Below are 16,066 nucleotides of genomic sequence, written 5' to 3'. Positions count from 1 at the left end.
TCAGAAGTATGAATGTGGAGTTTCAAAACACAAAATTTATCATTGGTGAAGCCAAAATTGCTGAAGGAATAGAGAGAGAAATGCTAACTGGGTAACAAACGTCCTTTGAGTCACTAAGAGACAAGCTTCAGTGAAGGGAAGTGGAACTAGAGACTACATAGTGAGGATTAGACTCCATGAGTCCTAGAGGTGAGCCTTCTTTTTAGCCTGTCCCGCCCCAGAAAAAGAGATTTGGGAAGTCTAGGATACTTGCACTCTGTTTTGAGGAGCAGGATAAAGGTAATATGTTATTCTCTTTTGACTGTACTTCAGATATGATGTAGTCTTGCATCTTGCAAGACTTTTCTACAGTCTTGCAGTGGAAAAATAAGGTTTATATGTTTTGCAATATTTAAACTTGCTTTTGACAAAATCTCTTGATTTTCAGAACAACTTTTTGAAGTAGGTAAGACAAGTGTCTTAGTCAGTTCAGGCTGCTAAAATAGAATACCATAAACTGGGCAGATTGAACAAACAATGTGTATTTCTCACAGTTCTGAAAGGCTGGAACTCTGAAATCAGGGTGCCAACATGGTTAGAGTTCTGTTGTCAGCCCGTCTCCTGGTCCACAGATAGCTGTCACTTCATTGTATCCTCACGTGGCAGAGAACAAAGAGGAAAAGCAAGTTCTTTCCTGTCTCTTCTTATAAGAGCTCTGTGATGGTTAATATTAAGTGTCAACATGATTGCATTGAAGGATGCAAAGTATTGTTTCTGGGTGTGTCTGTGAGGGTGTTGCCAAAGGAGATTAACATTTGAGTCAGTGGACTGGGAGAGACAGACCCAGCCTTAATCTGGATGGGCACCATCCAATGGCTGTCAGCGTAGCTAGAAAAAGCAGGAAGATGAAGGTGGAAAAGCTAACTTGCTGAGTCTTCCAGCCTTCATCTTTCTCCCCTGCTGGATGATTCCTGCCATTGAACATCAGGTTCCAGATTCTTCGGCTTTTGGACTCTTGGACTTACACCAGTGGTTTTCCAGAGGCTCTCAGACCTGCAGCCACAGACTGAAGGCTGCATGGTTAGCTCACCTACTTTTGAGGTTTTGGGACTCCCACAGAGCCACTACTGGCCTCCTTGCTCTTCAGCTTACAGACAGCCTATTGTGGGACTAATACCTTGTGATCGCATGAGTGAATTCTCCTTAATAAACTCCCTTTCCTATATATGTATATCCTATTAGTTCTGTCGCTGTGGAGAATCCTACCTAATTCAGACTCTGACCCCATTATGTGAGCATCACCATCATGAGCTAATTACCTCCCAAAAGTCCCACTTCCAAACACCATCACATTGAGGAATCAGGTTTTAACATTTGAATTTTGTGGAAACACAAACATTCAGTACATAGCAACAACATGAGTATTATTATTCCTATTTTATAGAAAGATGAAACAAAACTGAAGCTAAGAGAGGTTAGGCAATAGTCAAGGTATTACAAAGCCAATACATTGCTAAACCAGGATCACTTTTTCTAGATATACATTCATATACAAATCTTGTGATCCCTGCATTCTTACTGTTACCCATTCTTAACCAATACAGTTGGGAAAGCCCAGGAAGTATTAAGGCAACTGGCAGCTATACTTCCACTAAAAACTAGTGTACACAGGCAAAGAGCACACTGATAAGAACAGCAAGTAACAGTTCTGTTGTCTTAACAGAGAAACACATAGTTAAGCTTTCACTTCTTGTTTCCATGTGACAAAAAAGCAAAGAAAAAATTATCAACTGTTCATGCTACTGGGTAAGGTTGGTAATTTAACCAATGTAATTTGCTATCAATAATGCAGTCGTTAACTACAGCTTTTAGCAAGTCTTGGCCTCATTAGCCTCAAGTCTAATCAACACTAAATCAATTTATATATACAAAATGTCTGTGAAATGACATACATCCCTGTACATATTTTACTGGGTACATTATAAAATGCTTCCCTACTATAGTATTTTAAGAATGATTTTGACATTATTAAAACATAATTTATTTTCTTTATTAAAGAAAGTGAGTTGACTTATGTTCTTTTCTTAGAATTAATGGCAACAGTAAATGACTACATAGCATACTTAGTTTGAAACATACAATATCCATACAGTGGCATTTTAACTATGATGACAGCAATTTTATAATGATTAAAAGGTATCTTGTAAACATGATTTATGTTACTTACATAGCATTTGCAAATAATTATTTCTTTTAAGAGATACTTTAAAAAATAGATACTTTCAGTGATTTGAAAATACTGATTATAATGTTGCTCAAATAAACCGTGAACTGTTTTAACAAATATGTATATATTATAAATGTAACTAATACATTTTTTTCTAAATGTGTTTTCCTAACAGATAAACTTTCAAAGTAAGTGAAAACATTTTACTTTTGGTACACCTGGGTACACTATTCATGGTAAATGGTATTTATCTGTATCTTTCTTTTTTTCTTATAATTTCAGCCCTTGCCCAAATAAAGTATTTGACTTTGAAGTGGTCCTTCTACTAAACTGTGTTGCTCTTTAGCTATCTGTTTGACTAAGAGATTCAGTTGGTCATAACTTTACTCTGCTTCCAGGACTAGCTGCTTAAAAAATGTGAGGTTAGCCTGCTTCCAGAAAACAATATAATAATCAATAATATATAAAGATGTATTTAGTACAGGACCTGGGGTGCACATGCTCACTAAATATTAGTAATGGCAAAACCAGCAATTACGTTTGCGTCAAACTAATACTTATTTTCCCTTCTATTCTTCTCAGTAAAATGTCTGCACTGCTTTCAGTACCCAATGCTGAGACTTTTAATCACCCAAGCACACATTCAATTAATTTCTTACCCAAACCAGTAACCAGTAGCCCATTGCTTTCAACATGGGACATCTGTGTTTGAGTCAACGGCTCTCTGCAACCTAGTCCTGAAACACCAAATGCATTCCCTTGAGATGACTATGAAAACCAAACATTATTGAAGTTCTAGCCCTGAGCATGGCTGACTTGAGGTCAAATTCAGTTACAAAAAAAATATTAATAGAAGTGGAAAAAAATTAAATGATAGATTAGGAGACATATTAGGTACAAGCACTTGATAAGTACCTTGAAAGGAAGAAAAATAAATAGAAAAATAAGAAAAAAATATTAGTAAAGAAGTCAGGAAAAAAGATGTTTAAAGGGTCAGGAAAAGGAGAAAAGGAAAGTTAAAAAAAAAAAAAGCCAAAAAGTAAAGTCAATTGCAATTAAATCTGTCTTATGCCTGGCACATAGCTTACTATGTGCATGCTTTCTAAAGACTTAATGACTCTTTTTTCCTCCAACATATCTCCATAAACTTCCTGTATATATCTTTAATAGAATAAGATGCAATTATCAGGATACAGAGGTTGAAAATATATGTTATTATATATAACACAGCAATTTGATATATAAAAGTTTTGCTAAATTAGTATCATTCCCTAGGTAGGTTTATTTCTCAAGTAGTGATTTTGTGCATTTGTGAAATTCAGACTTTTTATTCAGGTACGTTTATTTTAAGGAACAGGTATGTTTATCTGAATGAAGTGGACTCAACTAACAGGTGTTCCTGTCCAAAAGACGTTGTTGGAATGAGCAGATAGGACACTTACAAATAAAAGTTAATTCCCCACATCTAGTAAAAAGTTTAAGGAAATTACTAAATGTCCAGAAAATAAGTAAAAGTATCAAGTGTTAATCTCAAAAGATTATGTTAAATTTCTACTATCCTTTCCTCACAAATTTTCCAGACCAATATCAGACTATTATCCAGATAGAGTATTAATGTGTCCTAAATTTACTATTATTTTGTAAGCTGAAAGGGAGAGATAATCTAAACAAAATTAGTAGGTTAGAGAAAACATAGACATGAATTAACTACTTTTAATGAAGCAATGGGTCTGTATGAAAAACTGTTTTTTAGAAATCTAAATGTGAATTGTGAACATGATGAGAAGATCTTTTGAGAAGATATTTCTGAACATATACAAATGATAACTTACACGTCATGATGAAAGATTTTCTCAAATGGAGCTGGAAGTTATATTGTAATAATAAATGCTTTTAAAGACACTGACAGATTAAAAGACCATACCATAAACCAAGGCTTTAGTTACTTAAAAAGCTTTTGGCAAAATAAACTCTACATCTGCAGTCTACGGTTCCATATTTGAAGCTAACAATTTATGTGATTTTATCTTTTGAGATACATTTGGTCATTGGAAATTTAATAGTCAACAGCAGCCTCTTGAAAACTTCAGATTTAAGGAGCCCCCTGTGCAAACTGAAGAATTCACTGAATACAAAATTATAGTAATTTTAGCAGACTTAGAATCTAATGATTACTTTAACATTCATGCTGAGATTTTTCTTGATGTTGGCTAATATGTATCCCTTAGATAAGTATATTTTAGTTTCTCTAATTTTTTTCTTATTGAAAAGTGAATAACTTTTAATATTTTTTTCCCAATAGTACTGTAAGCTTCGCCTCAGTGCAATGATAAGTTTTTGTGTCTCTAAGCATGAGCTGGAACTTTTGAAAGATGAATTTTTTTCTGGAGATACACTGAATATACATGTATTAAAGTTTATATCTAATGGCACTCCAATCCAGAAGTAAATACCGATTTCTTTTACCATAGGTTAGTTCTAGGACTTTTCCTAAATGTAATTGTATAATATATAGTTTTGTGTCTAGATTCTTTTGCAAGTCACAAGGTTTTGCAATTAACCCATGATGCTGTATCTGCCAATAGACTACTCTTTTTTATTGCTAGGTAGTATTTCATTATATGAGTAAACCACGGGACAATTTATCTGTTTTCCTCCTGATAGACATTTAGGTTGTTTGGGCTACTATGAATAAAGCTGTCATGAACATGCTTGTGTATGTTGTTGTATAATGCATTTTCATTTCTCTTGGATAAATACCTAGACTTGTGACTGTTGAGTAATATGACTGATACATGTTTGTCTTTATAAAAAATAGTCAAACCATTTTTTCAAGTGATGGCGCCATTTTACACCAGCACGAGTGAAGTTGCTCCAAATACCTATCAATTTATGGTGCTGTGGTCCTAGAGTCAGCATTTTGAAGCAGTAGCTTTTTGTTCCCCAAGCTTTCTAATTGAAAAGGGAAAAGAGTATGTAGACACAACTATACACACACACACACACACACACACACACACACATAGTGGCATTGTTAGTAATGACAAAGAAATCTTTGAAATGTATATAAATGTTAAAGAAAATGAATTGGTTAGTAAAGGCAATATAGCTATATAATAAAATAATACACATACATTAATTGGCCATTTTTATTTTCAAAAACAATTCAAACCTACAAAAGAGTTGTAAGTATATTACAATGAATTCCCATATATTGTTCATCTACATTCACTTATGTACCAATGATAATACTGCTTTTTTAAAAAATAGCAGCTACTTATAGTATTTTAAAAGGAAAAAAACTACAGATCGCATTTCCCTTTAGGTAACGACATAATCTGCATGCGTTACACAAAGAAAAATGTTCTCAGTGTTTCTCTCTGGATAGCAAAATTATAGGTGACGAATTATGTTTTTCTTTTTGCCCATGTATAGTTTATACACTTTTTACAAAGAGCAGGATAAGATAATAAAAGGAGCTATATTAGTTCTCAAGGAGCTATTTTCTAATACACATAGTTCTTTTATTTAAATTCTAGGTTAAAGTGAAAATGTCAATCACCCTTGTGAATCTTTATCAAACTAGAGCAGCAGCCCACCTTATTTACGGATTGTACACTACCTTATTATTTTTGGATCCTATGATTATCTACTGAATATTACTGAAATCTGATTAATATTTTAGAAGTCTGTATAAAGCTAGAAAAAACTATTTTATTTCAAGGTTGACAACTTTATGTAAAACATAATTGATAAATTAATACCTTTCATTTAGATTCTGAAATTTCAAAGTAAATAATTCTGGATTACTTTACTTGAAAAAGGGTGCTGTGGAATAGAATACTACTTTTGATGCTATGATTCTAAAATAGATTTTTCTCCCTAAACCTCACTACATCATGTCTATTTCAATCCAGGCTACTGCCATCTTAAACTCCTTCTGGAGTTACCATTGATTACAGAAGATAAATGAGTTAGAGTTGCTTGTGGATGAGATCGTTGCCATTGATATATGTCTACAACAATGCGCTATGTTTATGTGGTTATACAGTCTCAGAAAAGAGTTGTAAACATTAACACTAGACCTAAAATTTTCATGGTTTCTTGTATTTCACCAATGTTTATCGTATATGGCTTGTAGATTTAGAGCCAGAATTTGTTAAGGCACAATATAGATAAACTATAAATATGAAAGCTCTTAGCCTAGAAACCAGAGGCACCTAGAAATAAATTATAGGCTCTTTTATATATTATAAAAGCTAAACAAACAAACACAAATAAAATATGAATTTATGAATGAATTACTTTATAATAAATATTGACTGAAGCATTCATCCATAAAAATATTCACTTCCTCTTTCCTACATCAGTGCAGTGTTTGAGCACCTGAAGTTAATTCTTCCTATTTGAGAATTCTTCCTTAGGCTGAATTGAAATTGTTTCTGTAAACCTTGAAGACATACATAAAATTACTATCCATGGCCCTTAGGAGAACTGTTTTTTCAGGGTTAAAATAGCTTAATGTTCTGCTGTTCAATTTATTTTATAATTCTCACCTTAAAATTATAATTTTGCAACTAAAAATACAGTTAGTAATAGTAACTATGGAGAGATTCATGTCAGGTTATAAGACACTTAAGGCTATAAATTTGCAGGTGAAATTCCAGATCAAAGGGAAGGAGTAATCAGTGCCTTCAAGCCTTATCAGCACTGTATATAGAGTTGTGTTTCTGAAAAAGTGTATTTGCACTGAAACATGCAAATTGTGGATCTTAACATTTGAAAAATTCATTATCAAAGTGAAGATATTGGAAACTTCATTTCTGTACAATTTCATATTTTAAATATTATAGGGTTTGTTTAAAGCAGCATTCCTGTGGCCATTTTTCACAAGATGTCTGAAGGAAAATGTTCCAGAGTAAAACAAGTTTGGAAAAGGCTGCATGTTCTATTTAGCTTTGGATCTTTATAATGCAAGATAACATACTGAAGGTTCTACTTTGTATACCTTTCATAATGCACACTGGGAAATGCTTGTTCAAAGTAAGTTCATTGGTATATTTGTTGTTTAACCATTTATTTAACATTATTATTACATTGATTACCTTTTCTTTCATTGAACCAAATTATTTTGTTAAAGATTCAAGCAAACCATTCAAACACAAAATTGTTTAATCAGGTTACAACTTAAAAAGAGAAATGGCAAAAACCAAGAATCCACAATTTATAAAATTTATCAAAGATAAGTACATAACAACAGATAATAAAATTACCCCAGTACTTATTTTTGAGACGGTTATTATTTTGTTCAGCAAAAAACTGTTTAAATTTATTTCATTATTCATTAAAATACTATATAAATTGTCATATGTCATAAGAACGAATATCGCTATTGTAGTGTTATGTCAATTATTAATTGATAGCATTAATGATAGGTTTTTAACCAAAACATGTAAGACTTGATCAGTGTTTAAGGGGGGAAATAAAGCAACAGTTTATCAGAGTAAATTTCATATTTTAAATGGAAAAGTGTACTGTACTGCATTAATGATACTGTTACAGAATTTTATCTAACCTCCCAACAGTAGTGATTCACTAATATCTGTCCTGAGTAAACAGTCACTCTTTCAAGTCCTGAAGAGGCCTGTGTCCAGTGTACCAATCAAAAAATTGCAGACAAAAAGTAAGTCAGCTTAAGCCATTTTAACAATGTGATATTAATTATGACGGGATGGCTGAGTTCAAGCTAAATAGTATTTCAAGTTTCAAATTGTTTGGATTTCTTTTTGGTTACATAGTCCTAATATATAAATCAGCTGCCTTCTGAAAATTGGAGTTTTAAGCAGAATCTCACTAAGACTTCTCTTGTTATCTAGATCTAAATAAAAAGGGATTTACATACTGTCAGTATATACTGAACAGAAAACCTTGTAAAACAGTAGTAAACTGGAGGGATGCATTAGTTTTAACACAAAGCAAAACCTTGTAAACTCAGGAGATAGATAAACCTGCCAATAGAATCACAATTCTAAATGTGAATCTTTATCAAAGTGGTAACGCAGTGTAAAGAAGGGTTTTAAATCAGTTCATTAGTCTTTATGGTCGCTTCCGTTGACTAGAAGTAAAAACACCAGCAGAAAGGAAGATAAATTAAGGAGTACCCCCAGAAAAGAATTGCAATTCATGGTAAATAAGAAAATAGAATTTCTCTCATTAAAAACTAAACAAAACAAAAATATATAAACAAAACCCAAAAAAATCTATGTCATGTGTCATGAAAGACAAGTTAACAGAATGTTTCAACATCAGTTGTACTGTTATATCTTACAGGAAGCAGAAAAGAAATTAAGCTTTGTTTCAGTACTGAATTAAATCATCAAGAGCGGAGTGAGAAGACAGCTATTTTTATTTTAGCACCGTACCTTCTGTGATCTGCTACTATATATTCGGTCAACAATTCTTGTGGAAAAAAAAGTTGCAAGTAACCAAAAAAAGAGTGTTTGGAAAAAAGAAGTCTAAATTGTGTCACCAGTGAAACAATATAAAATGAAGCAACAACAACAAAAACCCTTGAATGGCTCTATTGAGGCAGTAATGCCATCCAAACCCAGAGCAACACATGGACTGTTCATCTCACATTGTTTTCCACATTTTTTGCACAGTGACTATTTGTAACTACATGTATATGCAAAAGAATATTATGAAAATCCAGTAGCAGATAGAAGTCTTTGGTTAAAGTTGGAATAACAAACACATAAATATGAAAATGATATAACAGGATGGAGCAAAAATAGAAGACAAAGGAACGAAGGTACAGTAAATTAAGCGATTTCTGGTTAGGACTTTAATTCATTTGGCCTTTTCCCCTTTCAACAGCTCTAAAAAGTAAAATATGCAGGTGTTTTCCAAACAAAGTTACAGGCTTTCAATTATAAAATAAAGAAGTTCTATAATTCTTTGGGAAATTAATATGCTAAATATCATCATTCTGAATTGACTTTAGTCTGAAATTCACCCATGACGTGTTAACGCAGTCAATACACAGTCAGGTTTGAAAGTGTTAGAAGAGATTTAGAAAAGTAGTAATATCTGTTCTAAAAGATGCTTGATGATGCATTTATATATTGATTTATATATACACTTAAAGAAGTTTAAGAAACATCTGTAAAGTTCTAAGCTATTTATAGGATTCTGGATTTGGTAACCTATCTGCTGTTTGTTTCTCAGCAAGTGTTCAAGAACACAGCTCTCAATGTTTTGGTGTTTGCCCCCAGAAAGATGATGGGGGCCTTTTCTCTGATGCCTGACCTGAGGAAATCCTTTCAAATATTAAAATCATAGCCTAGTGGTATTGTTTCAAGGGAATATCTATTGATTTATCCAAGAGCTTGTGCAAGCTCTAGGGTATAACAAGGTTTAATTTAGATTTATTACAAGATTTAGTTGTTATTTTTATTATTCCAGAATATGTAAATATAAAGTCAAGACAAAAATAATAAATATCTCTGTTACTTGAAAGTCAGGGCTCTAGTCAGTCAAGCAAAAATGTCAGACATGTATTGTTTTTATACCCTAAAAAATTGTGGCATGGTCAGTCAGAAGGTAAAACAATACAGTGGCTGTTAGAGAAGTAACTGTGTAAGTACCTCAGCAGACAAAGCTGTGGCATTTTAGTCGCCCTCACACAAGAAGAAAAGAGCAGAAGCATAACAACTTTGCACTCAATTGAGCAAGAAAATGGGAATGAGCATTATTTCTTGTGATTTGAAGAGAAATACTGTTTTTTGTTTGTTTGTTTTTTACTTGATTGAAGGATTGAGGTTTGAAAAGACAGATGGCTAAATTTAAGATTCTGAGTCCACTCAGTTTTTTGCCACTGTCATATAATGCATGTTTCCAAATTAAACCAATCATATTTTCCCTTTCCTGTGAATTCTAGGATAGCACATATCACACTCACTCTTATATCTTAGCTATTTACGCACATCTGAAGTTCTTGGTAAAATTATAAGCTCCTGGGCAACAGGTGCATTTCATCTGCTTACTGTGTCCTACAACACTTAAAGCAATGCTGTGCACAGCTTGGGTTCTCTTTAAATACTCAGCACATCAGTAGGCTTTGCAACAAACGGGATATTCACAATGAAGAAATAATACTATAGACAAATTAGGAGCTCAAAAACTCCAACGAACGTAGTTGACTTGAAATATATGTATGCATTTTGTAGTGCTTTGTATATAAAAAAAGTAAAACAGGAAATTAAAGAAGAAACTACAAAAATATCTTTGCTACTTTTTCAGAGACTTAAAACAACAACAACGACTACAACTACAACAACATTTGGCTGGGTGCCGTGGCTCATGGCCGTAATCCCAGCGCTTTGAGAAGCCAAGGCAGGAAGATCACTTGAGACCGGGAGTTTGAGACAAGTCTGGGCAACACAGCAAGACCCCCATCTCTACAAACTATTTTTTAAAAATTTAGCTGGGCATGGTGGTGCATGCCTATAGGATTAGCTACCTGCGAGGCTGAGGGTGTTGGATTGCTTTAGCTCAGGTGTTTAAGGTTACAGTGAGTTATGATCATACCACTTGCATTCCAGCCTGGGTGACAAAGTGAGACTATGTCTCTAAAATTAAATTAAATTAAAAAAACACTGTCTGTCCCCTGCAAAGTTTTACAATACTGATGTAATTATTTAGTTTTAATCAGGTTGGCCAGTTTCTGGCAGGTGCTGCAAAAGCAACATTTAAATAGAATATGGCTAGACGGACTGCTTTCATATGTGCAAATGCTGCAGGTTTTCCCAAAATAACCTGTTAGAAATTTCATTGCTATTTTCTTAAGACTTACAGAATGCTGCCTAAAATATGGATGACCAAATTCTGTTTTTCTAAAGGCAAAATCAATACATTCTGTGATCTAGAAAAGATGATTTTGAAAACTAAGAGCAGAACAGCAACATATAGGGAGAGGTGCATATGTGTTTGTTTTGCATCTTAATTTTAAAACTATTATTTGAAGATAAATCTTATCTTTAATTTCATAATCTACTTTGCATGAAGGCATTTGTGTTTCACTAAGAGGTCACTCACCTGTACATCTTTTTGTACATTTAAGGAGTCAATGGAAATAAAATTACAAAAAAGGGCTTTTATCCCCCCAAGAAATTAGATCTTAGCAAGGATCTCTTATTCTCTACTCAATCAGAGGTGCTGGCACTCCACTGATGTCTATAGAACATCTTAAGGTCTCCAGTAGAATAAATCAAGAAATAAATATATAATATATAATACACAAATATATACAATACTAAGTGTGTGTGTGTGTGTACTTAAATGTTTGTGCATGAAAGAATGTATAATTACAGTTTATAATGCTCCTTCAATATGAATACTGGGTTAAAGTAAGTTCACCATGTTCTTTATAATAAGGTGCTGGGGACTTGGGGCAGAGCAAGGTGGAGGAATAGAAGGCTCCACCGATTTTCCACTCAAAGTGGACACCAATTTAACAGCTATCTACACAAGAAAAAACCTTCATAAGAACCAAATACAAGGTGAGCACTCAAAGTACTTGGTTTTAACTTCATATTGCTGAAAGGCACTGAAGAGGTAGGAAAAACAGTCCTGAATCACTAGTGGCAAACCTCCCCCCAATGCCAGCAGCAGTTGTGTGATGCTGAGAGCGTGACTGTGACAGAGATGCCGTATATCTTGATTGTGATTGTGTATACATGGTTATATACATTTGTCAAAATTCATCAAGCTGTACATTGAAGAATGGAGAATCTTACTGTATGTGAATTATACCTCAATATATCCAGTAATTGTGACTTGAGCGATAGGACTATCATATCAAGATGTTGTCTGATAGACCAGATACTGTGGGACTACCAACTCCTTGATTGGAATAACATTCTATAAATGTACTTAAAACTGGTGTTTGATTTAGGACATCCATTTTATAGTTTTGTTTCATATCAAGCTTGTAATCCATTAAAACATCCTATATGTATCTAGCTTATAAAAAATTAAATGCAGTATTTCATACTAATACTTTAAAGATTTCATCTTATGTATTTAAATCTATTATATGAACTTGATGAAATCTTTTGTAATCTACATATTACTATACAAAGGATTAGATATTATATACAGTCTTGTGTCATTTACAATTTAGTCAATATGCTTTTTTCACAAATCATCAGAAAAATGCAAATAAAAAAACCACAATGAGATACCACCTTACCTCAGCCACAATGGCCAATATTAAAAAGTTAAAAAACAGATATTGGCATAGATTGTGGTGAAAAGGGAATGCTTATATGCTGTTGGTGGGAATGTAAATTCGTACAACCTCTAGGGAAAACAGTATGGAGATTCCTCAAAGAACTAACAGTAAATCTACCATTCAACACAGCAATCCCACTACTGTGTGTACACTCAAAGAAAAATAAATCTAAACAAATTAATGAAATATCTTTGTCCTTAATCATTGATAAAATCTTCAATATTGGAAATGAAGTTACATATGTTCTGCATGTTATCATTTTAGTTCTTTTTTATTTCAAAAAAAGGCTTTATGTATTTCTTTTAATTTTTACTACTGGTGAATTGTTTTAATTAAATCACGTAAATTACTGTAAAGTTTTGTTTTCTTCGTATCTCTTAACACTTATAGATTTGAGTTGTTTATAAAATGTATAAACCTTTATATATTTGAGTTTTAAAAATATATAATTTTTTTAAAATGTGATATTAAATTTTTGTATGAGAATATATATTATTTATATTCATTCCATAAAATTAGATATATATATAAGTAATCCCCATTGATTGAAATTACATAATGCTATCCTTTGCTTGAAGTTGTGATATTCCTAACCTTCTAAATTGTTCTGTGAAACATGAACACATACATACACAGACACACGATCTCAACAGAAAAAAAATATTTTCTATACACATTCCAGTTCATTTTTACATTTGTTAGTGTGCAAACATTTTCAATTATAGAACAGAAAAGATTCCTCTTCCAAAAAGTGAGGTACATGTTGACATGTATGTCATCATTTGTGAATCATCAATCATCACTTGTGGTTGAGAAACCATACTGTATTCTCACATAATTAGGTTTAGATACTGAAATATTTTAGTCCTGTTATAAGATGTGCAAAGATATTTTAAATAGCATTATATTCTCAGAAATAACATTTTGTAGATTTAATACTTCTTAATAATTAACTATTTCTATTTACCCATCAATTTCAATGATTAAATATCTTTCAAGATTCTCAAAATATAAAACTTGTCACACACGATAAGAAAATGACACATTTTTAAACCAACCCTCCTCTATTTCTGGATACTTGAGATCACTATTTCTTCTACCTTATAATCCACTCATTCAGAAATATCTTAAATTTCCAAGGGAGACATCGAGGCTCATTTGCTTTTGCAAGGTTTCCAAGCAGGTAGGAGTCAAGGAATTCAAAGTAGTGCACAGAGCAGGAGAAATTGACTTACAGATATGGATATAATTTAGGCATGCACACAGGGGCTTGGCTGATTTTAAATGTACAGAATTACCTACTTCATGTTTCATAATGTCTTCTTTATTGTACTACATATGGAAATGCCAATAAAAACTATTAAGCTAAAAAACACTTTATGAAAGTTGTAAAATGTTAGTTTGCATTACACTTCAATCAAAACTTATGGCTCATTCAAAGCTCTGTTCATTACCTCTCTCTTTTTCTAGTTCAGTTCCTGCAATACTCCCCAAAAAGTCCTGTGGGCATCTGAAAGATTGGTTCCAATATATAAATTAACAGACATTGAGGCTAAGAGGAGACCATCCCTAAGTTGTGGTATGATTGTTTTCATAATGAGAAATAGCACATATTTTATCTGTAGTGAAATTCATAATAAGAATGCAGAAATAAAAGTGTGAGCTCTACTAATAAACAGGAAAAAATGTTCTGCTAAATTTTTTAAATTAGGTGAGAAGTGACAAAATATTTTCAAAATAAGTAACTCCAATGAAACATAAAAAATATATGATTTTTCAGGATACTAAGAAAACATGTTTTCTTTTTCCACAGGTAATTTTTCAAACAATATTTTCTAAATCTTTTAAATTTAGTTATCACTATATTCTTGCTCTCGGGGGGCCTACACAGCAGTTGTAAAGATAGGACAGGTCTCACATTTACTTAAAACAAGAATGAAGAGGAAGAAATTCAAAAGTAACCAAGCTTATCATAAAATGTCAAGATTACAGAATTGGGAATTTGAGAGCTAAATTCATATATTTTTAAAAAATATATTTTTGTATACCTTCTCTATAACTGTGTGACTCATGTCTTCTAGAAATATGACCATAAAAGAGTAGCAAGGGAAGAATTCCAGAACATAAGAAATTAGTTAAGGTATATTGATAAAATGTCAGCAATAGATCATTTCTTAAAACACTTACACAACATTTGATGCATATTTAAAAATTAATGAAAAAATCAAGAAATGTCAAAATATAGAGAAAAGGTCGGTTTTGCATAATCATTTGATACAATAGTGGTTTGTCTTACCTCTACTACCAGTTGCTGAAGAGATGGTGATGCTACAGGATACAGACTAGAGTTCCCCCTTATGGGACTGTGGAGGCTAATATAAGCCACAACATTTTTCTGAAGAACCTTCTTGAAATCCTGAAATAATGAAAAAAAAGGATCTATCTGTAAGACAAATAAATAGATTCTACTTTATTAGATGTTGAATAATGAACATTTCATTTCATGCTTAAAATTATTATATTGCATAATTACCTTCTTTTTTTTTTTTCTTTCTTTCTTTCTTTTTTTTTGAGACAGACTCTAGCTCTGTCACCCAGACTGGAGTGCAGTGGCATGATCTCAGCTCACTGCAAGTTTCACCTCCCGGGTTCACGCCATTCTCCTGCCTCAGTAGCTGGGACTACAGGCGCTGGCCACCCCTCCAGCTAATTTTTTGTATTTTTAGTAGAGACAGGGTTTCACCATGTTAGCCAGGATGGTCTTGATCTCCTGACCTCGTGACCTGCAAGCCTCAGCCTCCCAAAGTGCTGGGATTACAGATGTGAGCCACCGCACCCAGCCATAATTACTTTCTTAAAAAAGTGATCCTATACTATGTAATAGTGTACACAAAGATTATAAAAGGATTTTAAACAAGAGTGGTAAGAGTTAGATATATAATAAAATATATTAAAGCATGTTCCTGACAAAAGTCAAATTTTAAGAGAAAATGTTCTTCAAAGGTTAACACAGTATGGATTTAACTACAGAATATGAATGCAACTTAATTTTAGAGTTACTGAATAAGAGGAGAGATATAGATAAACCACTTCAGTGATGAATAAAACCAGCCCTTTACTTTTGAAGCAATGAGCTACTCTGCACAAAATAACCCTGTGTTATCAGTAAAATGGGCCATAATACAATGTAATCTTGCAAATATTACCTTAAAAAAAAACCTGATGCATTTCATGCACACAAGCTACACCAAATGATTCCATATAATAGTTTTCCACTTCTCTTCTGCTCCTTACCACACAAAATTGAACACCACTGATCCTATTAAGAAGGACCACTAAGTCTTTCTGCTATTTTCCTGTTTTTTTGTGCAAGCATTTAACAAATAATTGTCATGGTGGCAGTTCTACAGAAATGTCCTAAAAGATTACATTATGTCATAACTTGGGAAAGTATCTTTCTTCTTCTAATACTATGAAATGAAAGACTACAAGGACTCATACACCTGCCAAATTGATAAAGTCATCCTATTTTATTTTTATTTTTTCATTGTAAATTGACAGCTTAA

At 32.8% G+C, this 16,066-nt stretch overlaps 1 protein-coding gene across 1 annotated transcript in view; it reads right to left on the bottom strand.

The window, feature by feature from the left end:
• Nucleotides 1–16,066, bottom strand: part of NAALADL2 (N-acetylated alpha-linked acidic dipeptidase like 2) — a 1,375,347-nt gene that overhangs the window by 326,232 nt on the left and 1,033,049 nt on the right. The window contains exon 13 of the mRNA XM_063602605.1: nt 14,797–14,916. Within this exon, the coding sequence (XP_063458675.1) occupies nt 14,797–14,916 (120 nt within the window). The remainder of the gene's footprint in view (nt 1–14,796; nt 14,917–16,066) is intronic.

This window comes from Pan paniscus, chromosome 2, assembly GCF_029289425.2.
Source record: "Pan paniscus chromosome 2, NHGRI_mPanPan1-v2.0_pri, whole genome shotgun sequence".
NCBI lineage: Eukaryota > Metazoa > Chordata > Mammalia > Primates > Hominidae > Pan > Pan paniscus.
Note: the sequence above shows the minus strand (reverse complement) of the source record. Positions and strands in the feature narration are given on the sequence as shown.